This window comes from Balaenoptera musculus, chromosome 6 (assembly GCF_009873245.2).
Source record: "Balaenoptera musculus isolate JJ_BM4_2016_0621 chromosome 6, mBalMus1.pri.v3, whole genome shotgun sequence".
Lineage (NCBI taxonomy): Eukaryota > Metazoa > Chordata > Mammalia > Artiodactyla > Balaenopteridae > Balaenoptera > Balaenoptera musculus.
The window spans coordinates 27,841,850-27,868,166 of NC_045790.1; the positions used below are offsets into that span (position 1 = coordinate 27,841,850).

Sequence of the window (26,317 nt, forward strand, 5' to 3'; positions counted from 1 at the left end):
TCTTTGAATTATGGTTTTCTCAGGGTATATGCCCAGTAGTGAGATTGCTGGGTCATATGGTAGTTCTATTTGTCATTTTTTAAGGAACCTCCATACTATTCTCCAGAGTGGCTGTATCAATTTATGTTCCCACCAACAGTACAGAAGTGTTCCCAGTACAAAAGCATTCTCCAGCATTTATTGTTTGTAGACTTTTTGATGGTGGCCATTCTGACTGGTGTGAGGTGACACCTCATTGTAGTTTTGATTTGCATTTCTCTAATAATTTAGTGATGTTGAGCATCTTTTCATGTGCCTCTTGGCCATCCGTACGTCTTCTTTGGAAAAATGTCTATTCAGGTCTTCCAGCCATTTTTAAATTGGGTTGTTTGTTTTTTTGCTATTGAGTTACATGAGCTGTTTGCATATTTTGGAGATTAATCCGTTGTCCATTGCTTCGTTTGCAAATATTTTCTCCCATTCTGAGAGTTGTCTTTTTCTCTTGTTTATGGTTTCCTTTGTTGTGCAAAAGCGTTTAAGTTTAATTAGGTCCTATTTGTTTATTTTTGTTTTTATTTTCAACACTCTAGGAGGTGGGTCAAAAAAGATCTTGCTGTGGTTTATGTCAAGAGTGTTTTTCCTATGTTTTCCTCTAAGAGTTTTATAGTGTCTGGTCTTACATTTAGGTCTTTAATCCATTTTGAGTTTACTATTGTGTATGGTGTTAGATAGTGTTCTAATTTCGTCCTTTTATATGTAGCTGTCCAGTTTTCCCAGCACCACTTATTGAAGAGACTGCCTTTTCTCCATTGTATGTTCTTGCTTCCTTTGTCATAACTTAGGTGACCATATGTGCGTGGGTTTATCTCTGGGTTTCTATCCTGTACTATTGAGCTTTATTTCTGTTTTTGTGCCAGTACCATACTGTGTTGATTACTGTAGCTTTGTCGTATAGTTTAACGTGGGGGACCCTGATTCCTCCAGCTCCGTTTTTATTTCTCAAAATTGCTTTGGTTTTCTGGGTCTTTTGTGCTTCCATACAAATTGTAAAATTTTCTGTTCTAATTCTGTGAAGAATGCCATTGGTAATTTGATAGGGATTGCATTGAATCTGTAGATTGCTTTGGGTAGTATAGTCGTTTTCACAATACTGATTCTTCCAATCCAAGAACATGGTATATCTCTCCATCTGTGTCATCTTTGAGTTCTTTTATCACTGTCTTGTAGTTTTCTAAGTACAGGTCTTTTACCTCCTTAGGTAGGTTTATTCCTAGGTATTTTATTCTTTTTGCTGCAATGGTGAATGGGATTGTTTCCCTAATTTATCTTTCTGATCTTTTGTTAGTGAATAGGAATGCAAGAGATTTCTGTGCATTAATTTTGTAACCTGCAACTTTACCACATTCATTGATTAGCTCTAGTAGTTTTCTGGTGGCATCTTTAGGATTCTCTATGTATAGTATCATGTCATCTGCAAACAGTGACAGTTCTATTTCTTCTTTTACAGTTTGTATTCCTTTGATTTCTTTTTCTTCTCTGATTGCTGTGGCTAAAACTTCCAAAACTATGTTGAATAATAGTGGTGAGAGTGGGCAACCTTGTCTTGTTCCTGATCTTAGTAGAAATGCTTTCAGTTTTTCACCATTGAGAATGATATTTACTGTGGGTTTGTCATATATGGCCTTTATTATGTTGAGGTAGGTTCCCTCTATGCCTACTTTCTGGCGAGTTTTTTTTTTTTTTTTTCGTAAATGGGTGTTGAATTTTGTCAAATTTTTTTCTGCATCTCTTGAGATGATCATATGGTTTTTATTCCTTAATTTGTTAATACGGTCTTTCACATTGATTGTGTATGTTGAAGAATCCTTGTATTCCTGGGATAAATCCCACTTGATCATGGTGTATGATCCTTTTAATGTATCGTTGGATTCTGTTTGCTAATATTTTGTTGAGGATTTTTGCATCTATGTTCATCAGTGATATTGGTCTGCAATTTTCTTTTTTTGTGACACCTTTGTCTGGTTTTGGTATCAGGGTGATGGTGGCCTCATAGAACGAATTTGGGAGTGTTCTTCCCTCTGCAATTTTTGGGAAGATTTTGAGAAGGATGGGTGTTAGCTCTTCTCTAAATGTTTGATAGAATTCTCCTGTGAAGCCATCTGGTCCTGGACTTCTGTTTGCTGGAAGATTTTTAATTACAGTTTCAATTTCATTACTTGTCATAGGTCTGTTTATATTTTCTAATTCTTCCTGGTTCAGTCTTGGAAAATCGTACCTTTCCAAGAACTTGTCCATTTCTTTGAGGTTGTCCATTTTATTGGCATAGAGTTGTTTGTAGTAGTCTCTTACGATGCTTTGTATTTCTGCAGTGTCAGTTGTGATTTCTCCTTTTTCATTTCTAATTTTATTGATTTGCATCCTCCCTTTTTTTCTTGATTAGTCTGGCTAAAGGTTTGTCAATTTTGTTTATATTCTCAAGAACCAACTTTTAGTTTTATTCATCTTTCTATTGTTTTCTTTGTTTCTGTTTCATTTATTTCTTCTCTGATCTTATGATTTCTTTCCTTCTACTGACTTTGGGTTTTCTTTGTTCTTCTTTCTCTAGTTGCTTTAGGCATAAGGTTAGATTGTTTATTTGAGATTTTTCTTGTTTCTTGAGGTGAGATTGAATTGCTATAAACTTCCCTCTTAGAACTGCTTTTGCTGCTTCCTGTAGGTTTTGGGTCATCGTGTTTTTATTGTCATTTGTTTCTATGTATTTTTTGATTTCCTCTTTGATTTCTTCAGTGATCTCTTGGTTATTTAGTAGTGCAGTGTTTTTGTGTTTGTGCTTTTTACAGGTTTTTTTCCCCGCAATTGAAAAAGTCTAATCTAATCTCACAGCGTTGTGGTCAGAAAAGATACTTGATACGATTTCAATTTTCTTAAATTTTCCAAGGCTTGATTTGTGACCCAAGATGTGATCTCTCCTGGAGAATGTTCTGTGTGCACTTGAGAAGAAAGTGTATTCTGCCACTTTCGAGTGGAATGTCGTATCAATATCAATTAAGTCCATCTGGTCTAATGTGTCATTTGAAGCTTGTATTTCCTTATTTATTTTCATTTTGGATGATCTGTCCATTGGTGAAAGTGGGATGTTAAAGGCCTCTACTATTACTGTGTTACTGTCGATTTCCCCTTTTATGGCTGTTAGCATTTGCCTTATGTATTGAGGTGCTCCTATGTTGGATGCATAAATATTTATAATTGTTATATCTTGTTCTTGGATTGATCCCTTGATCATTATGTAGTGTCCTTCCTTATCTCTTGTGACAGTCTTTATTTTAAAGTCTATTTTGTCTGATACAGGTAATGCTACTCTAGCTTTCGATTTCCATTTGAATGGAATATCTTTTTCCATCCTTTCACTTTCAGTCTGTTTGTGTCCCTAGGTCTGAAGTGGGTCTCTTGTAGACAGTATATACATGGGTCTTGTTTTTGTATCCATTCAGCCAGTCTGTGTCCTTTGGTTGGAGCATTGTTCCATTTACATTCAAGGTTATTATTGATATGTATGTTGCTATTACCATTTTCTTAATTGTTTGGAGTTTGTTTTTGTAGGTCTTTTTCTTCTTTTGTGTTTCCTGCCTAGAGAAGTTCCTTTAGCATTTGTTGTAAAGCTGGTTTGGTGGTGCTGAATTGTCTTAGCTTTTGCTTGTCTGTAAAACTTTTGATTTCTCTGTCGAATCTGAACGAGATCCTTGCTAGGTAGAGTAACCTTGGTTGTAGGTTTTTCTCTTTCATCACTTTAAGTATATCCTGCCACTCCCTTCTGGCCTGCAGAGTTTCTGCTGAAAAATCAGCTGATAACTTTATGGGGATTCCTTTGTATGATATTTGTTGCTTTTCCCTTGCTGCTTTTAATATTTTTTCTTTGAATTTAATTTTTGTTAGTTTGATTAATATGTGTCTTGGTGTGTTTCTCCTAGGGTTTATCCTGTATGGGATGCTTTATGCTTCCTGGACTTGGGTGGCTATTTCCTTTCCCATGTTAGGGAAGTTTTCCACCATAATCTCTTCAAGTATTTTCTCAGACCCTTTCTTTTTCTCTCCTTCTTCTGGGACCCCTATAATTTGAATGTTGGTACATTTAGTGTTTTCCTAGAGGTCTCTGAGATTGTCTTCATTTCTTTTCATTCTTTTTCTTTTATTCTGCTCTTCGGCAGTTATTTCCACCATTCTGTCTTCCAGCCCACTTACTCGTTCTTCTGCCTTAATTATTCTGTTATTGATTCCTTTTCGTGTATTTTTCATTTCAGTTATTGTGTTGTTCATCTCTGTTTGTTTGTTCTTTTGTTTTCTAGATCTTTGTTAAACATTTCTTGTATTTTCTTGATATGTGCCTGCATTCTATTTCCGAGATTCTGGCTCATCTTTAGTATCCTTACTCTGAATTCTTTTTCAGGTAGGTTGCCTACTTCCTCTTCATTTATTTGGTTATGTAGGTTTTTACCTTGCTCCTTTATCTGTGACATATTTTTTTTGTCGTCTTTTTTTTTTTTTTTGATGGTTGGGATTGTTTTCCTGTCTTACTGGACAGGAACAGTTTGGCCTGAGGCTTCCAGCACTGGAGTTTGTAGACTGTTGGGTAGAGGTGGGTCTTGGTGCTGAGATGAGGACCTTACTCTGATGAATATTCCCTGGGGTCTGCGGTTCTCTGTTTTTCCAGTGGTTTGGACTTGTAACTCCCACCGCAGGAGCTCAGGCCTGACCCCCGGCTCGTAAACCAAGATGCTGCAAGCTGTGCAGGGCTGCAAAAAGAAAAAAAAAAAGAAAAAATGGAGCAGAACAATAACAAGAGAGTAAAAAATAAAATAAGATTAGAAAACTAACAGATATGTTAGAAAAAAATAAAAATATAGATGAAACAACAACCAGAAAGTAAAACAGAACCACAATAGCAAAAAAGAGGAAAAAGAAAAAAAAGCCAGAAAAGGGCTTGGCTCGGGGGGGAACAGAAGAATGAAGTTGGACTCTTACCTTACATCATATACAAAAATTAACTCAGAATTAATTAAAGACCTAAAGTTAAGACCAAAAACTATAAAACTCCTAGAAGAAAACATAGGGGAAAAGCTTCATGACATTGGACTTGGCAGTGATTTCTTGGGTATGGTACCAAAGCACAGGCAACAAAAGCAAAAATAGACAAATGAGACTATATCAAACTTAAAAACTTCTGCTCATCAAAGGACAGAATCAATAGAGTGAAAGGCAACCTGTGGAATCGGAAAAATATTTGCAAACCACGTATTCGATAAATGAGTTAATATAAGGGGTTAAATATCCAGAATATATAAATAACTCCTACAAGTCAACAACAGAAAAATAAACAGTCCAATGGGAGGGAGATGCAAAAGGGAGGGGATATGGGGATATATGGATATGTATAGCTGATTCACTTTGTTATACAGCAGAAACTAACACACCATTGTAAAGCAATTATACTCCAATAAAGATGTTAAAAAAAAAGAGTGGGCAAAACTTGAATAGACATTTCTCCAAAGAAGATATACAAATGGCCAACAGATTGTATTGGGAAGATATTTCCCAGTGTTCCCTCCTGTGTTGTCTCCTTTACTCTCACACAGAACACTTCACTTCTGACCTTTCTGGTTTTCCCCACACCAAGCAATTCTGTGGCACCAGCTGGGTGTTCTACAATTTAATTCTGACGTTATCTATCTGGAGATAGTGTCAGATCTCACAGGTTAGTGCTCAGTCCCACAAGACTACCCACCCCACCTTCAGATGCCAGTCGAAAATCCATGTTGTTACCTGTGCTTTGACCGATCAGCTATAAATCAGAGGTTCCCACGATCCTGCCTCATGTTTGATTAATTTGCTAGAGTGACTCGCAGAACTTAGGAAATAGTTTACTTACTCTTTGCCAGTTAATTATAAAAGGATGTAACATAGGATATAGACAAATATCCACATGGAAGAGATGCAGAAGGTAGGTATGTGGGAAGGAGCACAGAGCTTTTTCACCCTCTCTGGGCCCACCACTCTCCCAGCACCTCTGTGTTCACCAATCTGGAAGCTCTCTGAACCCCATACTATTAGGATTTTTATGTAGGCTTCCTGACTTAGGCGTGATCAATTATCAATTTCATTTCCAGCCCTTCTCTCTTCTAGAGAATTTGGGGCAGGGCTGAAACTTCAGGCTTCTAATATGGCTTGGTCTTTCTGGGGACCATACACATCATGGAGCCCACCAGAGTCACCTCATTAGAACAAGAGACTCTCCTGCTACCCAGGAAATTCTAAGGGATTTGGTATCCTGGTGTCAGGAACCAGGGTCAGAGACCAAATATTAGAATCAAAGACGCTCCTAGTGTTCTTATCACTTAGGAAATTGCAAGGGTTTTAGGAACTCTGTGCCAAAAACTGGCAGCAGATATATATAATATATATTTCTGTGTATATCTAAATATACACACACATATATTGATATAATTTTTTTAAGATCTCACACAAGCATATGAAAAAAATGCTCAACATCACTATTACTAGGGAAATGCAAATCAAAACCACCATAAGGTATCTCATACCTGTTGGGATGGCCACTATCAAAAACAAAAAAACCTCCAACACATGCACAAAGTAACAAGTGTTGGCAAGGATGTGGAAAAATTGGAACCCTTCTGTACTGTTGAGGGAAATGGAAAATGGTGCAGCTGCTATGGAAAAGGGTATAGAGGTTTCTTTAAAAATTAAAAATAGAACTTCCATATGATTCAGCAGTCCCACTTCTGGGTATTTATCCAAAAGAAGTGAAAACAGGCTCTTGAAGAGATAGGTGCACACTCATGTTCATTGCAGCATTTTTCACAATAGCCAAGAGGTGGAATGTCTATTGACAGATGAATGGATAAAGAAAATGTGGTATATATGTAGAGTAGAATATTATTCAGTCTTAAAGAAAAAAAGAGCAACCCTGTCCTATGCTACAATGTGGATGAACCTTGAGGACATTATGCTAAGTGAAATAAGCCAGTCACAAAAAAATAATGTATGATTCCAATTATGACATATCTAAAGTAGCCAATTGCCTGGAAACAGAAAATAAATGGTGGTGGTAATGAAAATATCTATCTTGATTGGGGGGAGTTTCAGTTTTTCAAGATGAAAAATTCTAGAGATCTGTTACACAACAAGGTATATATATATATATATATATATATATATATATATATATATATATATATATAGTTAACACTACTGTACACTCAAAAATGGTTAAGATGATAAATTTTATGCTGTTTTATGCTGTGATCAAAGATCACAAAAGGAATTTATGGTTGTAAAAAACTCAGTTTCACATCTACTTCTATTTCATACTAATCTTAGTATTGTTATTTGTGTGAGTATTTCTTCCTGGAATTTATTAAGCTCTTGGAGATCAAGAATCCAGATTTCAGAGAATGTTTTACCTGTATTTTAAGCAAATAAATGCATCTGACAATTATAAGGGTTACTCTTAGGAATGGAGCAGAATATTTGAAATTAGAATTGTTTAGGAAAATTTAGGATGTGTGATTAAGTATAAGGAGAATGCTTGCATATATCCATTCGATTTAAACAAAAACGATAAAATATACTTACCAGTTGTAAATTTTATCAGAATATTTAGTACTTTGTGATTTTTAAAAAATATTAATTAATTAATTTATTTGGCTGTGCCAGGTCTTAGCTGCGGCATGTGGGATCTTTTAGTTGTGACGTGCAGGCTCTTAGTCGTGGCATGTGGTATCTAAGTTACCTGACCAGGGATCAAACCCAGGCCCCCTGATTTGGGAGCATGGAGTCTTATCCACTGCGCCGCCAAGGAAGTCCCAGTACTTTATGATTTTTTTCAACAGGAAGATTTCACTCTTGTTTTAAAAGAGAAGGGCCAAACAGCTGATACAGCTCTCTTACTGTTGCCACTCCTCAGTTACTCCCCTTAAAGTGTACTGAGAGTCAAACAACTTTGAATCTCCTGTCCAGGGATGAAGGATAGACCAAGATAAGGAAGGATCGTGAAAGGTAACTGGCTGGGATTATTAACTCATCTTTCCATTTAAGAATACTAGCTGCTAATGCTTTATTTAAACTGTCTACACTGGGGTGGTAAATCTTGTCCTGGTTGGAAATAGCTGTTGTTTTACCACACGTATTATCAGGGAAGTAGGGTACCCAGGTTGAGGGGAAGACAGTCTTGAAAGACTTCATTCCCCATCCCTCCCTTACTCTCCAGAAGAGTATATTTTCAATTATAAACGAACACCAAGATGTTCTAAAAACCCAAGTAAATACCGATCAAGTAAAAATTTCCTTCACCATCCCCCAATCCCAGTGCCATCTCCGTAAGCAGTTTGGTAGGGGTATTCTTTCAGTTGCTTTTCTGTTTATTTTCATACAAATAAATTTGCCTATGGCTTAGATTTGTTTTATCATTTTTACATGTATCTGTTGAACAACTAGTTTTTTAAAAAAATAATTTGTCTTTGTATTACTGTGAAAATATTTCATATTGATCTACCTCATTAACTTTAACTCATGGTATGACTGCCACAGTTTTATGTAATTATTCCTCTATTGCTAACAGTTAGTTCAATTTACTTTTACTGCAGACAGTGCTACAGTAAACATCCTTACAGCTTCTTACTTGTCATATGCTACTTTTTCTCTGAGGTATATGTGAAGAAGGGGGACTGGCTGGGTCAAGGGATACATGCATAACAGATTCTGCCAGCTTGCTCTCCAGAATACCTCTACCAATTTTCAGTCCCATCTTCCTTGTATAAAGGTAACAACTTCCGCACAACCTTTCCCTAACTGATAGCACTGTTAAATTTTTTTCCAATTTGATGGTGTGAAATACAATGTCATTGTTTTATACTTTTTATTTTTCTGTTTACTAGTTAGTTTAAGCATCTCACCTTTTTTTGTCATTTCTATTTGTCTGACTTACCTTTTCTATACCTGACTCAATATTCTATGGGACTGTTTGCAATTTTAAGATATTTCATAGGAATTAAAAAATATTTGTATAATACGTATATTTTTTGTTATATAAGTTACAAATATTTTCTCCCAGTCAGTGCTTTTTTAAAATAACTTTTATTTATTTATTTTAAATTTAATTTTATTTTTGTACTGGAGTATAGTTGATTTACAATGTTGTGTTTCAGGTGTACAGCAAAGTGATTCCATTATACATGTACATATATCCATTCTTTTTCAGATTCTTTTCCCATATAGGTTATTACAGAATATTGCAGAATTCCCTGTGCTATACAGTAGGTCTTTGTTGATTATCTATTTTATATATAGTAGTGTATGTATGTTCATCCCAAATGCCTAATTTATCCCTCCCCCCCACCTTTCCCCTTTGGTAACCATAAGTTTGTTTTTCAAGTCTGTGGGTCTGTTTCTGTTTTGTAAATAAGTTCATTTGTATCATATTTTTAGATTCCACCTATAAGTGATATCATATGATATTTGTCTTTCTTTGACTTACTTCACTTTGTATGATAATCTCTAGGTCCATCCATGTTGCTGCAAATGACATTATTTCATTCTTTTTATGGCTGAGTAATCCATTGTATATATGTGCCATATCTTCTTTATCAACTCCTCTGTTGATGCACATTTAGGTTGCTCCCATGTCTTGGCTATTGTAAATAGTGCTGCAGTGAACATTGGTGTGCATGTATCTTTTTGAATTACGGTTTTCTCCAGGGATATGCCCAGGAGTGGAATTGCTGGATCATATGGCAGTTCTATATTTAATTTTTTAAGGAATCTCCATACTGTTCTCCAGAGTGGCTCTATCAATTTACATTCCCACCAAGAATGCATGAGGGCTCCCTTTTCTCCACACCCTCTCCAGCATTTATTGTTTGTAGATTTTTTGATGATGGCCATTCTGACCCGTGTGAGGTGATACCTCATTGTAGTTTTGATTTGCATTTCTCTAATAGTTAGCAATGTTGAGCACCTTTTCATGTGCCTCTTGGCCATCTGTATGTCTTCTTTGGAGAAATTTCTGTTTAGGTCTTCTGCCCATTTTTTGATTGTGTTGTTTGTTTGTTTTGGATATTGAGCTGCATGAGCTGTTTGTATATTTTGGAGATTAATCCCATGCCAGTTCCTTCATTTGCAAATATTTTCTCCCATTCTGAGGGTTGTCTTTTCGTCTTGTTTATGGTTTCCTTTGCTGTGCAAATGCTTTTAAGTTTAGCTAGGTCCCATTTGTTTATTTTTGTTTTCATTTTCATTACTGTAAGAGGTGGATCCAAAAAGATATTTCTGTGATTTATGTTAGAGAGTGTTCTGCCTATGTTTTCCTCTTAGAGTTTTCAGTCTTACATTTAGGTTTTTAATCCATTTTTAGTTTATTTTTGAATATGGTGTTAGAAAATGTTCTAATTTCATTCTTTTACATGTAGCTGTCCCATTTTCCCAGCACCACTTATTGAAGAGACTGTCTTTTCTCCATTGTATATTCTTTGCTCCTTTGTTTTAGATTAATTGACCATAGGTGCGTGGGTTTATTTCTGGGCTTTCTATCCTGTTCCATTGATCTACTTTTCTGTTTTTGTGCCAGTACCATACTGTTTTGATGACTGTAGCTTTGTAGTATAGTCTGAAGTCAGGGAACCTGATTCCTCCAGCTCCGTTTTTCTTTCTCAAGATTACTTTGGCTATTCAGGGGTCTTCTGTATTTCCATACAAATATAAAAAGTTTTTGTTCTAGTTCTGTGAAAAATGCCATTGGTAATTTGATAGGGATTGCATTGAATCTGTAGACTGCCTTGCGTAGTATAGTCATTTTGACAGTATTGATACTTCCAATCCAAGAAAATGGTATATCTTTCCATCTGTGTCATCTTCGATTTCTTTCATCGGCATCTTATAGTTTTCAGAGTACAGGTGTTTTGCCTCCTTAGGTAGGTTTATTCCTAAATATTTTAGTCTTTTTGATGCGATAGTAAATGGGATTGTTTCCCTAATATCTCCTTCTGAGCTTTTGTTGTTAGTGTATAGAAATGTGAGTGATATCTGTGTATTAATTTTGTATTCTGCAACTTTACCAAATTCATTGATGATTTCTAGCAGTTTTCTGTTACCATCTTCAGGATTTTCTATGTATAGTATCATATTATCTGCAAATAGAGACAGTTTGACTTTTTCTTTTCCAATTTTGATTCCTTTTATTTCTTTTTTTTCTCTGATTGCCATGGCTGGGACTTCCAGAACTGTGTTGAATAAAAGTGTCAAGAGTGGGCATCCTTGTCTTGTTCCTGATCTTAGAGGAAATGCTTTCAGCTATTCACCGTTGAGTATGATGTTAGCTGAGGGTTTGTCATATATGACCTTTATTATGTTGAGGTAGGTTCCTTTATGCCTACTTTCTGGAGAGTTTTTATCATAAATGGGTGTTGAATTTTATCAGAAGCTTTTTCTGCATCTCTTGAGATGATCATATAGTTTTTATTCTTCAGTTTGTTCATGTGGTATATCTCACTGATTGATTTGCAGATATTGAAAAATTCTTTTTTAAAAAAAACTATTATTTATTTATTTTTGGCTGCATTGGGTCTTCGTTGCTGTGCGTGGGCTTTCTCTAGTTGCAGCAAGTGGGGTTGCTCTTCGTTGCAGTGCATAGGCTTCTCATTGTGGTGGCTTCTTTTATTGCGGAGCACAGGCTCTAGGCGCACGGGCTTCAGTAGCTGTGGCACGTGGGCTCAGTAGTTGTGGCTTGTGGGCTCTAGAGCGCAGGCTCAGTAGTTGTGGGGCACAGGCCTAGTTGCTCTGCAGCATGTGGGATCTCTCCGGACCAGGGCTCGAACCTGTGTCCCCTGAATTGGCAGGCGGATTCTTAACCACTGCGCCACCAGGGAAGTCCCTGAAAATTCTTACATTTTGGGGATAAATCCCACTTGATGATGGTATATGATCCTTTTAATGTATTGTTGGATTTGGTTTGCTAGTATTTTGTTAAGGATTTTTGCATCTATGTTCATCAGTGATATTGGCCTGTAATTTTCTTTTTTTTTATATCTTTGTCTGGTTTTGGTGTCAGGGTGATGGTGGCCTCATAAAATGAGCTTGGGAGTTTTCCTTCCTCTACAATTTTTTGGAACAGTTTCAGAAGGATAGGTGTTAACTCTTCCCTAAATGTTTGATAGAAGTCACTTGTGAAGCCATCTGGTCCTGGAGTTTTGTTTGTTGGAAGTTTCTTAATCACAGTTTCAATTTCAGTACTTGTGATTGGTCTCTTCGTATTTTCTATTTCTTCCTGGTTCAGTCTTGGAAGATTGTACCTTTCTAAGAATTTGTCCATTTCCTTCTAGGTTAAATAACTTAGATTTGCAGAAACATTACAAAGATACTACAGAGAGTTTCTGTATATTCTTCACCCAGTTTTAGTTTCCTTGAATGTTATCATTTGTATTAGTTTGCTCAGGTTGCCATAATAAGATATACACGCTTATTGGCTTAAACAACAGAAATTTATTTTCTCACAATTCTTGAGGTTGGAATTCCAAGATCAAGGTGCCAGCAGGATTGGTTTCTGGTGAGACAGCTGCCTTCTTGCTGTGACCTCATGTGGCCTTTACTCTGTGCTATGCATTCCTGGCGTCTTTTCCTCTTCTTATAAGGACACCAGTCCTATTGGTTTAGGGCCCCACCCTTATGATCTCATTTAACCTTAATTACCTCTTTAAAGGCCCTATCTCTAAATACAGGCACACTGAGGGCTAGGGCTTCAACATATGAATTTGTGGGGAGGGGGGGCACAATTTGGTCCATAACATCATTCTGCATTACCATGTGGCATTAAGAAACCAACACTGGTTGGTATGTTACTGTTACATATACTCCAGACTTTATTCATGTTTCCCCAGTTTTCCCATTAATGTCCTTTTTCTATTCCAGCATTCAATCTAGGATACCACCTTGCATTTAGTTGTCATCTCCTTAGCCACCTCTAAGGTTCATGACAATTTCTCAGTTGTGTTTTTCATGATATTGACAGTTGTGATGAGTATTGGTCAGGTATTTTGTAGAATGTCCCTCATATTTTGTTTGATATTTTCTAATGACTAGACTGGATTTTTGGAATAAAATACCACAGAGGAGAAGCGCCCTTCTTGTTGCATCACATCAGGGGGTACATGACATCCGCATAACATCACTGATGAATTATGAACACTTGATTAAAGTAGTTTTGGCCAGGTTTCTCCTCTGTAAAGTTACTATCATTCCCTTTCCATACTGTTGGGCTGGCCAAAAAGTTCATTCGGGTTTTTCATGTTATGGGGGAAACGAACGAACTTTTTGGCCAACTCAATATATTATTTGGAAGCAAGTCACTAAGTCCAACCCATACTCAAAGTTGAGGGGACTTAAGCTCTACCTCTTAGAGGGATGTATCTATATATATTACTTGGAATTCTTTTATAAGGAAGATTTGTCTCTTCATTTATTTTAATCAATCACTTTTTTATATCAGCATGTATTCATGCATATTTATTTATTTAAAAACGTTTTTTTAAAGATTTTTTTTTTTTTTGATGTGGACCATTTTTAAAGTCTTCACTGAACTTGTTAAAATATTGCTTCTGTTTTATGTTTTGGTCTTTTTGGCCACAAGGCATGTGGGATCTTAGCTCTCTGACCAGGGATCAAACCCGCACCCCCTGCATTGGAAGGCAAAGTCTTAGCCACTGGACCACCAGGGAAGTCCCCATATTTATTTTATACTTTCAGTTATAATCCAATATTATGTACTTACTTCATTGCTCAAATTGTTCCAGCTTTGGCTGTTGGGAGTTTTTTCAGGTTGGATCCTGTATTCCACTTTCTTCCCACCCCCTTTCTAAAAATATTTTAATGGTGTCTTTTGTAAATTTATCAAATCCTTTCTTTTTATAGCTTTTGCATTTTGTGTCTTAGTTTAAGACTTAAATATCTAAAGATATGTATCATTCAGGATAGGCTAGGTTATGCTGTGATGACAACCCCAACATCTTAGTGGCATGTAACAAGTAAAGGTTTATTTTTTATTCATGACACATGTCTATCACTGGTTAGTAAGAACTGTTATAAATCTTCTTACTTTTGTGACCCAGCTAGTGGAGCATAACTACTACACATATAACTTTTAATTCAGTATAACATAACTGAAGTCTAATTTATTTTATAATATACACATATCTCTATAATATGTTGTAATGATTCATACATACACAGAAATGTGCACAAAGTGAACAACTTGATAGACAGCTTTGTACATCATGGGTAAGTAACTAGCAGGTAGATTGAGAAAGAGAATATCACTATACCCCAGAAACTACTCCTTCGTGCTCTTTCCCAGACACTCTCCTTCCAAGAATAAACACTATCATAATTTTTAATTGCCATAGATTTGTCTGGCTTTGAAATCTATTTGAATGGAATCATACTGTGTGATGAAGCCATACTCTTGTTTGGCTTCTTTCACTACAGTATGTTAGTGAGAGTCATCCGTGATGTTGGGCATGGTCAAAGTTCATTCATTCATTCTTGCTGGTATATAATATTCAACTGTGAGAAAGTACCACAGTGTTTCAGTCCACCATTTCTAGACATTTGGTTTGTTTTCAATTTTTGGCTATTACAAATAATGATTCTATGAACCACTGTTTGTACCTTTCTTGATGAACATGTGTATGCATTTCTGTTGTATATATGCCTAGAAGTGGAATTACTAAGTCAAAAGATGTGTGATGTTCATTTTTTATAAATATGGCCAGTTTTCTAAAATGGCTGTATTTCAGCTATTATCTTGATTGCTGCTGGTCAGAGGGAAAGAGAGTTCTATAGGGTTTTGTACCATCAATTAAATGGGCTGGCCTGGAAGTCGTATATTTCACCTCTGCTCATTTAATCTCAGAGGAGTCAGGACAATCCTACCATGGCCTGGAATGTAGGGAACCAGAACTATTATGTTCAGCTTTTTAATGCAGGTAGAATTTATTTTTGTTTGTGAATGGTCTGACAGAGGGAGCCTTTTTTTTAGGCAGATGATTTTCTTCAGATTTTTGTTTAAGCATATTCCACAGATTTTAACATGAATTCTTATTGAGATTAATTTTAAAGTAATTTGTGATGAATTGTCATTTTATTAATTTTTTGGGGGGGGCTGTGTTGGGTCTTTGTTGCTGTGTGGGCTTTCTCTAGTTGAGGCGAGCAGGGGCTACTCTTCGTTGTGGTGCATGGGCTTCTCATTGTGGTGGCTTCTCTTGTTGCAGAGCATGGGCTCTAGGCACGTGGGCTCAGTAGTTGTGGCTTGTGGGCTCTAGAGCACAGGCTCAGTAGTTGTGGCGCATAGGCTTAGTTGCTCCGCAGCATGTGGGATCTTCCTGGACCAGGGCTCAAACCCGTGTCCCCTGCATTGGCAGGCAGATTCTTAACCACTGAGCCACCAGGGAAACCTGGCAGGCGGATTCTTAACCACTGCACTACCAGGGAAGCCCTGTTGAATTCTCTTTTAATTTCCCTTTGTTGCAAGTTATTTAGAAATGGGTTTTAAACATTTGCAGGTTGATAGATTTTTGCTTGTTATATTTGCATCAATGAATTTCAAATTTTGTATTGTGTTAACTGTATGATATGTATGTATGATCTTTGCTTTCCTGAATTTGTTGTGATTTCCTTGTGACGTAATACGTGATGACTTCAGTGAATATCCTATTTTTCGAAAAGTTTGTGCTCTCTGTTGAAAATGGTTCTCTGTATTTACTAGATCAAGCTTCTAATTACTTATTTTATTTTTTGGAGGTGTGTTAACCTTCTATTATTATGGGTTTACTAATTTTTCCTATTTTCACTAGTTTTTGTGTTATAGATTTAAAATCTTTTGTCATAAGGTGTGTGATTGTTGTAATCTCTCGTTAGATTACATAATCGTGAAACATCTTTGTTTTTATTGCTTTTTGCTGTGAATTCTGTTTCATCTGCTGTTGATATTAATATTCCTGATCTTTTTCCTAGTAACTGTATAGCATACTGTTTTCTATCCTTTCATTTAAATATTTTCTATATGGTTTTGTTTTAATTATCTCTATTAAACAATATATAGGTTGAATTTTTTTAAACTCAATTTGAAAAATTTTTAATAGGTGAATTTAAATATTTTGCATGTTTTATTTTTACTGATATGTTTGGACTTATTTTGTTTTCTGTTTGCCATGCTTCTTCTTGCTGTTTGGTGCCTTGATCACGTTTTCTTAGTTTTATTTTTTCACTGGCTCCAGTGATTTGAAAGGTATGAAAACTATTAAAATTCTTCTAGTGGCTCCCTTTTAAAAAATTCATTTATAAAATATTTTAGAAATATAGGTGAATATGGAGACTAACATAATTTTGGGGAAGGATGTCTGGAACATCTTTAGACAAGATTACTCTTTTCCCCACCTTAATTCTGTACTAACTGTTTGAGGAACATAAGAGTTAAACAGATAAAGATTAAAATGTAAGCTTTATTACTGATAACATTATGGGGCTTGGTTTATACCTGTGTACATTTAGATCTGTAGGCAAGTGGAATTACTTACACAAGCAGTCACTGGCAACCCCAGGGATAAATTCCAGATGGTGCATCTGCAAACTGGTGGAGCCTCCATCATCTTGGATCCTTGGGCTGAACATAGCCCCCCAGCAAGAAATAGCCTCTGTTGTAAATTAAATCACTAAGATTTCAGGGTTATTTTTGCCATACCTTACTCTGACTAATAAACTCAATTCATCACAGGACATAGAGTAGACCAAAACCATACTCAGTGTAGGTAGATTGGAAAAAGAGGAGTAAGGTAGGACAATTAGGTTTCTTCTTTTGTGAATTTCTTACTCCCATCCTCTGCCCATTTATTTGTTGGGGTGTTAGCTTTTTTCTCTTTGATTTATAGTTCTTTGTAAATTCTGAATACTAATCCTTGTTGCTTTTATGCATTGTACCTATCTTCCTAGTCTGTGAGTTACCTTTTTAAATTTTGTTTTGGGGGTCTTATGTTGAGCAGAAACATTAAATATTCATATAATCAAATTTCTCAATCTTTTGCTTTATAGTTTGGGCTTTTTAAGTCTTGTTTTTAAAAAATATCCATCCCTGGCTTCCCTGGTGGCGCAGTTGTTAAGAATCTGCCTGCCAATGCAGGGGACACGGGTTCGAGCCCTGGTCTGGGGGGATCCCACATGCCGCGGAGCAACTAAGCCCGTGAGCCACAACTACTGAGCCTGCGCGTCTGGAGCCTGTGCTCCGCAACGGGAGAGGCTGCGACAGTGAGAGGCCCGCGCACCGCGATGAAGAGTGGCCCCCGCTCGCCGCAACTGGAGAAAGGCCTCACACAGAAACGAAGACCCAACACAGCCATAAATAAATTAATTAATTTAAAAAAAAATCCATCCCTACTCCACCGTTATGAGTTATTTTTCTATATTTTCTTCTAAGACTTGGCGAAGCTTTTCTTCTCATAGCTAGGCTTTTAATCCACCTGAGATTTTTTTCTTCTTTGGGGGGTGGTGGCCTGTGGTATGAGATGAGGATCATGAATTTCCCCCCTCCTTCCACCCCAGACAATATGGACAACCAATTGTCACCACACCATGTGTGTTGAGCATTCTTACTTTTCCCATTGATGTGTAATGCATGTCATAAGGGAAGTTTCTGTGTATATGTAGTCTCTTACTGGACTGTTGCATGTAATAGATAAAGACCTAGTATATCTGTTCCAATTCTACAAGCCTAAATTATTGTAAGTTTTAATATTTTGTAGGGCAAGAGCTCCCTTCTTGTTCGTTTTCAAAATGGTCTTGGTTCTTCTTGGCCCTGTGGTCTTCTAGATTAATTTTGGGATCAGCTTGTTAGGTTCTGTGGAAAGCTCTGTTGAGATTTTGATAAGAGTTGCATTTAGTTTGAGGGAAATTACCATCTTTGTGACATTGAATCTTCCCATTAAAAACCTGCTTTATGGGGGGGGGGTGGTGTGATGAATTGGGAGATTGGGATTGACATATATACACTAATATGTATAAAAGGGATAACTAATAAGAACCTGCTGTATAAAAAAATAAATAAAATAAAATTTTAAAAAAACCCTGCTTTATCTTTCCATATGTCCATAAATAATTAAGCACTTACATTTCATAAATTAGTTATTACAAGTAGTATATAGAAAAACTCCTGGTTTTTGTGTTAATCATCTATATCCAGAAAGTTTACAAACATTTATTTATTTATTCTAATAGTTTATCTACAGATTCTTTTGTAATTTCTAGGCAGACAATCGTCTGTAAATAAGGACAATTTTGTTTCTTCCTTTCTAAGTCTTCTCTCATTTCTTTCTCTTATCTTGGCATCAGTGAGTATTTCCAGTTATTACATTATTAAATAGGAGTAATGGTAGTAGGAATTTTTTTCTTGTTTTTCATTTCAGGGAGATACTTACAAAGTTAAAGCATGAAGTATTATATTTTGCTAGAGGTATTTGGAAGATAATCTATCAGTTTAAGGAAGTCCTCTTTTAGTCCCATTGTGTAAAGGCTTAATTGGGAATGAGTTGATTTTAATGACTTCTGTAGTTAATGACATAATTATGTGGCTTTCTTCTGTAGTATATTCATGATGTTGGACTGTTTAACGTTGAGCCACTGGTAAGATTAATTTTCTTTTAATATGCTATTGACTATTTGTATTTCTTTTCTGAATTGAGTGTTCGTAGCCTTTATAGATTTTTATTTTCTGTTGGGTTGTTATATTGCTTTACAGATACTTTTTATCAGTTGTGATGATTAGCCCTTTATTATATATTTTCTGTAAGTTTCTGTTGTTTTTCTTTTATAACTTTTGAGTTTTGTGTCATGCTTAAAAACCCCATTTAAATTGTAAAATTATTTGCTATAATTTTATAGTTATCTGACAGCTTTTAAAAACTTATTTCATCTGGTATTTGTTTTATATAGTATGTGAGATTGGAACCTCATTTTCTTTTCATACTTACAGACATTTGACCCTTATTGAATATGGCTTTCTTTGTGACTAATTTGAAAAACCAGTTTTCTCATATACTAGGTTTTCATATATGCCTGGGTTCATATTTCTATGTTGCTGTGCTAAAATCGTATTGTTTTAATTACTCTTGCTTTATATTAAGGCAAGTCTCTGAGGCAGGAATTTAAAAATCTCCGTCTTTACCCAAATAGCCTGTGTTCAGATCCTAATTCTGCTACTGTACAAGTTTTGTGACTCCGCTCAGGTTAGTCATTTTGCCTCTTTAAGGTTAGGTTTCCTTTCTGGGAAAATATTGCTAGTTGTAGTAGTATTTGCTTTGTAGGTTGTAATGAGCTTATTAATATAATACCTGGCACTATACTCTCAATAATTGTTAGCTGTCATTGTTTTAGGGGGTACTGCTTCTTTTTATTAATCAGTAGTTTTATGAACATTTCTTCTTCTGCTCCCCTTGGTCACTACTTATCTCAAAGAATGAGGGACTAATAATAGATGAGAGTGATGGCTATTGACCCTCTCTGAGGGACAGTCACTGTTCTGGTGGAGCCTGTTCTTTAGCCTGTTCTCTCTTGTTCCCAAGGGGTGTGAATTCTCCCTTCTGCTTGTCTTACAGTTAGCTCACGAAGGGCAGACTTCCCTGTCCAATAGAGAAGCACTCTATTGCACTTCTCCATTTCCTCTGCCAGGACTTGTGAAGTCAGTCTAGTTCCAGGGGGGAACAGAAATAGTGAGAAGTTCATTGTGTCCATAGTAGAGTTATTTTAATCATTTCTACTAAAATGTAGATACTGTATTATCATTGCCACCTGACTGCTACATATATTTCTCAGTTGGTTTAGAACAGTGGTCCCCAACCTTTTTGGCACCAGGCACCAGTTTCGTGGAAGACAGTTTTTCCAAGGACGGGGCGGGGGAGGGGGGGAATGGTTTCAGGATGATTCAAGCACATTGATTTATTATGGTCTCTGTGCAGTCAAACCTCTCTGCTAATGATAATCTGTATTTGCAGCCGCTCCCCAGCACTAGCATCACCGCCTCAGCTCCACCTCAGATGATCAGGCATTAGATTCTCATAAGGAGCGTGCAACCTAGATCCCTCCCACACGCAGTTCACAGTAGGGTTCACGCTCCTATGAGAATCTAATGCCACCGCTGATCTGACAGGAGGTAGAGCTCAGGCGGTAATGCCAGCAATGGGGAACGGCTGTAAATACAGATGAAGCTTCGCTTTCTTGCCTACTGTTCACCTCCTGCTGTGCGGCCCGGTTCCTAACAGGCCACGGACCAGTACTGGTCCATGGCCTGGGGGTTGGGGACCCCTGGTTTAGAACATACCTCTCTCTGTTTTATGATTAACTGTCCCCCAGATAGCTAGTTGTTATGCAGGAAAATGTTATTCATTTATTTAACAAATATTTATTAAAGGAAGAAGTAGTAAACTGGAGGCCCAAAAGCCAAATCAGAACTGTAGACAAATTTGGCACAAGGATGGATTTTGAATGTTTTTGTCAGTATTTTAAAACCATGAGATTTCATTTCTTTCTACTGTATTATATCAGTCAAAGAAGCAGGAATGGTGACATTATGTGATGGGGTATAGAGGGAAGAAAGTTTACCACTTCAGTTTTGGACAACAAACACATTAAAGGGAGGACAACAAACACATTAAAGGGAGGATACGTGGGTTTACAATAGGATTATAAGTTTAATCATGAACTTTTAAGCAAAACGTAAAGAGACCTGTTTTCTAGCTCCAGGTTTCTAATAAATAGCTCTCATCCCAGCACTCTAGCCTCTATTGTAGTTTATCACAATATGACTCTAACAATAGAATTTTGAGAATATATTGTGCAGAGATAATTGGACATAAAAAATCAGTGATTCCTCCCCGACATGTAATATATAAAATATTTCCTAGGGAACTGAATTTCAGGTTTGGACTTGGAGGGAAAACCTCTCCCCATTTCCTTCCAGTTTTATTTGGGTTTGTTAAAAGAAACTGGATTTCAAGAGATGGTAGCAAGCAAGAGGTTACTAAGTAGTTCTGTTATTTAAATGTGTGCAAAGGACATTTTCCATATTGTCTTATACTATGTTTACTGAATGCTTCATATCTTGATGAAGAGTCAGACTTGGAAAAACACTTTTAGCCCACAGGTTCACTTTTCAAAAGCTTCGTAATTTTGAATAGGTAATATATATTACAAAATTCAAAAGTTACAAAAACGAATAAATCTTTCTTACCCTTCCCTATATACAGATACTCAGTTTCCCCTTATAAAGGCAAACACCAGTTTCTTGTGTTTCCTTCCAGAGATATGCAAGATTTCATATACAATCGTATACATTTGTGTTTTAAATACACACCTATAAATCATCCAGCCTGTAAACACCTATAAAGCTGTCCATCTTGGCAATCTTGCCCGTGTTCAATTTTCAGTCTTGGAAATTTCTGCCAAATTGCCCTTTGTTGCCCTTCATGGAGGTTGTCCCAGTTTATGTTCTAACCCACAGGCAGTGAGAGTACCTGTTTCCGCATCTCACCAACACAGTGCCTTATCAAACTCCTTTCATTTTTGCCAGTCTGAAGGAAAAGTAGTACCTTGTAGTTTAAATTTGCATTTTTGTTATTTTGCAATAACATAAAATTGAAGTTGGGCATCTTTTTGAGATGTACTTAAAATATTTTTCTAGTTTATCCCTTGAATTTGTGTTTATTGCCATGAAGACCATTTAAAAAATGTTTATTAGTTTAACAGATTCTCATGGCTTTTAGATTTTGTTTCATTTAGAAAGGCATTCTTTATTAAAAAATAATTCATGGTTTTGTTTTTTTACATTTAAAGTTTTTGATCTGTCTGGAAGTTTAAATAAGGGTAGTAGGTATGCAGCTTTACTTTTGAGGCAAAAATGTATATATTGTGATATATAATGTGTATATTGTATTGAGATGATAAATAAAGTGTAATTCTTGGGAAAGAGTTGTTACTGTATTGCTTGTTCGTTTTAAGGGAGAGTCATTGAAAATTTTTTCACAGATTATTAAAGTAACACTTTTTTGTAGGAAATTTAGAATAATACAGGAGGGAATAAAAATCAACCATAATCCCACTACCATATTATATATAACAAAATTGGGACCGTACTCATACTGCAACTTATTTTTTTCTCACTTGAGACTAACATAGGAACTTAGGTTTAGAAAATAAATTGTCGTTTAGCATGGTGTCAGAATTTTTTTCAACCATCCTAATATTTTTCTGAGGCGAAATCTGAGGCCTTGAAAGGAGTGAATGACCTCGGCTTTAGGCATACCTTTAAATTTTGAACAGCTTTAAAGTGCTCCATTTTAAATGAGACACCAGCACTCAGGCGAGCCCGACATTCAGCGGGTTTCGACTCGAGAGGACGGAGCTCCAGGCCGGCTGGGGTCCTCGAGCCTGGCTGCAGTGCCCCCTGGTGGCGGAGGCAAGGGCGGCCAAGCACGAGGCTGAGGGTCAGATCCACCGCTGAACCCTTCGCTTCCGAGAAATCCTTTTAATCGCTTTGGGAGCCGCTTTCTTTCACAAGGCCCGCATTTACCTGTTTGACCCCTTTCCGCATGTGCCGACTTTGAGCGCAGAATTGCGGCGCTAGAGCGCCCTGGCGCTGCAGACGACTGCCAGGTTTCCCCGAGGCGGGGCGAAGCTCAGCCCCGGCGCCTGGGGCTGGTTTCCGCGCCCCGCTCCCTCGCTACCCCGTCTGGGGAGTTTGAGAAGTTTTGAACTTCCGGGTTGGCTCTCCCGGGCTTGCGGTGTGGTGGCCAGCCGAAGGGCGTCGCTGTGCCCAGTGTTTGGGCGTGTCCCTTTAAACTTTTTTGTTTTTTAAACTTCGGGGGTGTGGTCACGGCCCTCCTCTTTCTGCGGGTTGCTCCCTGGCCACCCGGTCCTTCCCTCCGCCCCGCCTTCCAGATGCTGTGGAGTCATGAGCCTGGAGGGCGCAGGGACCCCTCTGGTGGCCGAGGTGATCAAAGGTTAGTGTGGAGGGCGCGCCCTCGGGACACCCCCTATTTAGAGGGCATCAGGCAGTGCACGGGGGTCGAGGAGGCCCCCATTGCTGGCCAAGATGTGCCTTTAAACTTCGGGGCCAGGGCCGATGCTGTCTCTTGGGCGTGGGTGGCTTCCTGGGACTCCTAGTCCCCAGGCGTGGTCCTGCTTTGGGGCGAATCCGCACGGATGTGTGCAGTTCGGACCCTTGTGTCCTTACACCGTGGATGGTAGGCTCTCCACCTCAGGGAGCAAAATCCGTGGTCACTGCATGGGGATCAAGGGTCATTTGTGGCTGAAAAGGAGTCAGCCCCGTCATCCGTTTGGGTGTCTGTGGTTGCAGGATGTTTCAGTTGAGGCGTTTATAGGGAAATAAATACAGCAATTGTGTGTACTGAATTGTTTACATTACTATTACAAAAAATTGTTTAAATTACTATTTGGGGAAAGGATGCCAGCTGGCGTCCTTTGTTCCTTACTATTTTAAGGGCTGTACTTAATTTTGCCACAATTTGAATCTAAGTATTCTACTAGCACTATTACTAGTATTACTACTGCTAGGTATTGCGGATGACTTTGCTTCACCAAGGATTTTTAGGCAACTCTTTTTGGGGTGGGGCAGGAGAGGAAGGGTGGCGCCTCTGAACCTTACCCTGTTACCATTCTTGCTAAACCTCACAGCAGCCTAACTGCTTTTATGCAACGCAGGTTCATCTCATACTCATCGTGCAGAATACTCTCATTTGCCTCTGCTGTAAGGGTCTGATTGTAATAATCATTACAAAAGTAGTGATTCCGAATCAAAAAAAAAAGTAGCGACCCCTAAGAACATTGGATAAACATATGGTTTGTTTTGTGTGTTATAGCCGTAAACATTAATTTTGAAGCAATTTTGAAAGCGTTTTCTCTCTACTTAAAACATAGTTTCTTATTGAAATGACTTTTCAGGATGTCTTGAAAACATAGCGAAACATAGGGAAAGTCATCCAGGCTGGTGGTCTAGCTATCAAATGCATGCTGCCATTTACCGAAATTTCTTAGTCCAGGGTAACTAAAGTTTTCCAGAAATCAAGCCGTATGGCTGTATGAAAAGTCATTTACCGCTATTGAAACTTATATTAAAGGCAATTTCTCCTTTTTAAAAATTGCTTACTTATTATTACCCACCAAAATAGCCAGAACATTTTGAAGTTACTCACTGACAACCTTACCATCTGAAACATGCATGGGAAAAAAATAAAAATTTGACTTCATCTGAAAAGAGTTGCAACATGATATATGAAACGTTTTTTAATAATGTGAAGGAAGGAACATTACAATTTTTCCATTTCAGATCGCCTTTGTTTTGCCATTCTCTACAGCAGACCAAAGAGTTCATCAAATGTACATTATTTCAGCATAGATAATGAACTTGAATATGAAAAGTAAGTATTGCTTTTTAAAAGATTGTTAGTAACTTTTTTTTATTTTGAAGAATCTAAAGGTATGTTTATAAAATTGGAACATTACAAATCTGTTGACTGTTAGTTGCAGGATACTCTTTTCTTTAACCCTTAGTAATAAAATAGATCCTTAGGGAAAAAAATCAGAATGAAAGAACCTTCCTAAATTTAACAATTTACATTTGAAATTCTAATAGTTTACAGTATAATGAGATATAAACTAGTGTACTAATATGTTGTGTTTTTGCCAGTGGAAAAATATGTGTGGAAAAACAGCTTTTTTATTCAGAAAGTATTTTCATTTGTTATTTGAGGTTAGATTTAGGCATTGTAACACTTATGTATTTTAATAGTCATCTTTTACCAGAGTATTTCTTCCATTAGTAAGGCAGTACCTTTAAGTTGTGTGACCTATAATAATTTGGTGTGTGCTTTCTTGCTTTATTTTGATCTTGCAGCTACAAAAAGGCATTTATATTCAGAGCATCTGGAATATACATACACATTTTTGTTTTTCATTTTTGCAGCTTCTACGCAGATTTTGGACCACTCAATCTAGCAATGGTTTACAGATATTGCTGCAAGATTAATAAGAAATTAAAGGTAAAGTATTCCTTACTGAAGATTTCACTTAAGTAATCATTATTAGCCTGATCTTGCGGGGAAGAAGGGAAATCTGTTTTTAAAAAGGAAATGTCATGTTTTTCACTGCAGTGGTGTTTGAGACATACATGTGGTTTATTGTTTTATAAAGTCATAGTATATCTATTTGTTCTCCAGAGTTTTGATGAATGGCTTAAGTTTGGGTCATTTGGTTCTGGTTTGGATTGGTGATGCTCATATACTTGAAAAGCCAAAGTGCAGATGGTCAGTAAAGTGAACCTCTTATTGTCTGAGCCAGTGGAGCTGTCACCTAACAAGAGGAGCTTTTCTTCCTTTGGTCATTGTTCTTTCTGCCTTCACTTTGATAGGGAGTGTTAGGAAACTAAGAGAAATTGGATTCATCTTACTTTATTTCATTATGCCTTGAATCTCCCATGATATTGTACTACTTGTGACTCTTCACCATGACCCTTTACACATGATTAAGGAGCAGAGAAGCAAGGGCAGACAGCATACAGTCTTTAAGACTGTATCACTGAATTCTAAGAGTGTATTACTATTAGTTTGAACTTAGACCATATTCATTTATTTAAAAAAACTTTGAATTGTTGGTCATGTACAATAAAAGGTGTTCATATACTGCTAGCAATTCTAAGAGTCGCTGTATATTCTCAAGTAGAAATACTGGATTTGGGGGCAGGTGCTTTTTAAGAACAAGTTTATTCAGCTGGTTACTTATTAGACTACTACACAGAAATAAAATTCATTTTCAATTAAAAATTAAATTATACTAAAAATTTATGGGTGAGTAAGGCAGATCTGTTTCCCCTTGAACATCAAACTTAAAATTCCACACCATAAATGTTAGAAGCATCTGTCAGAAGTTACTAATATGTATAAAGGAAGTTGCAGCATTGCTTTTTCTTTTTTTTATTAAATTTGTATTCACTAGAGATGTATACAGAGATGGAGACTCTTCTTTCTGGACTTTATTCCTCCCCGGAACAGGAATATAAGCATTTGTGGCCTTGGGTATTTATGTTCCCCCCATTCCGTTTTTCCAGTTGCCAGTGGCAGGCTTTTTGTTTCATACAGGGCTGAGAAGCTAAAAATAATTTCCTTTTCCCCTGCTTGTGTTCCTTTGCTTTAATTTTGAAAGTTTTTTGTTTGTTTCTTTGTTT

The 26,317-nt window shown here is 36.9% G+C and overlaps 1 protein-coding gene across 8 annotated transcripts in view; it reads left to right on the plus strand.

Moving 5' to 3' along the window:
• Positions 1-26,317, plus strand: part of CDC14B (cell division cycle 14B) — a 101,010-nt gene that overhangs the window by 19,482 nt on the left and 55,211 nt on the right. For 5 of the 8 annotated variants that reach the window (XM_036856213.1, XM_036856215.1, XM_036856219.1 and 2 more), the window contains exons 2-3: positions 24,425-24,515; positions 25,061-25,136. In XM_036856213.1, coding sequence (XP_036712108.1) covers positions 24,425-24,515; positions 25,061-25,136 — 167 coding nt within the window. Of the gene's footprint in view, positions 1-22,952; positions 23,079-24,424; positions 24,516-25,060; positions 25,137-26,317 lie in introns of those variants that run through there. The other 3 variants (XM_036856220.1, XM_036856218.1, XM_036856214.1) reach the window with 1 other exon arrangement.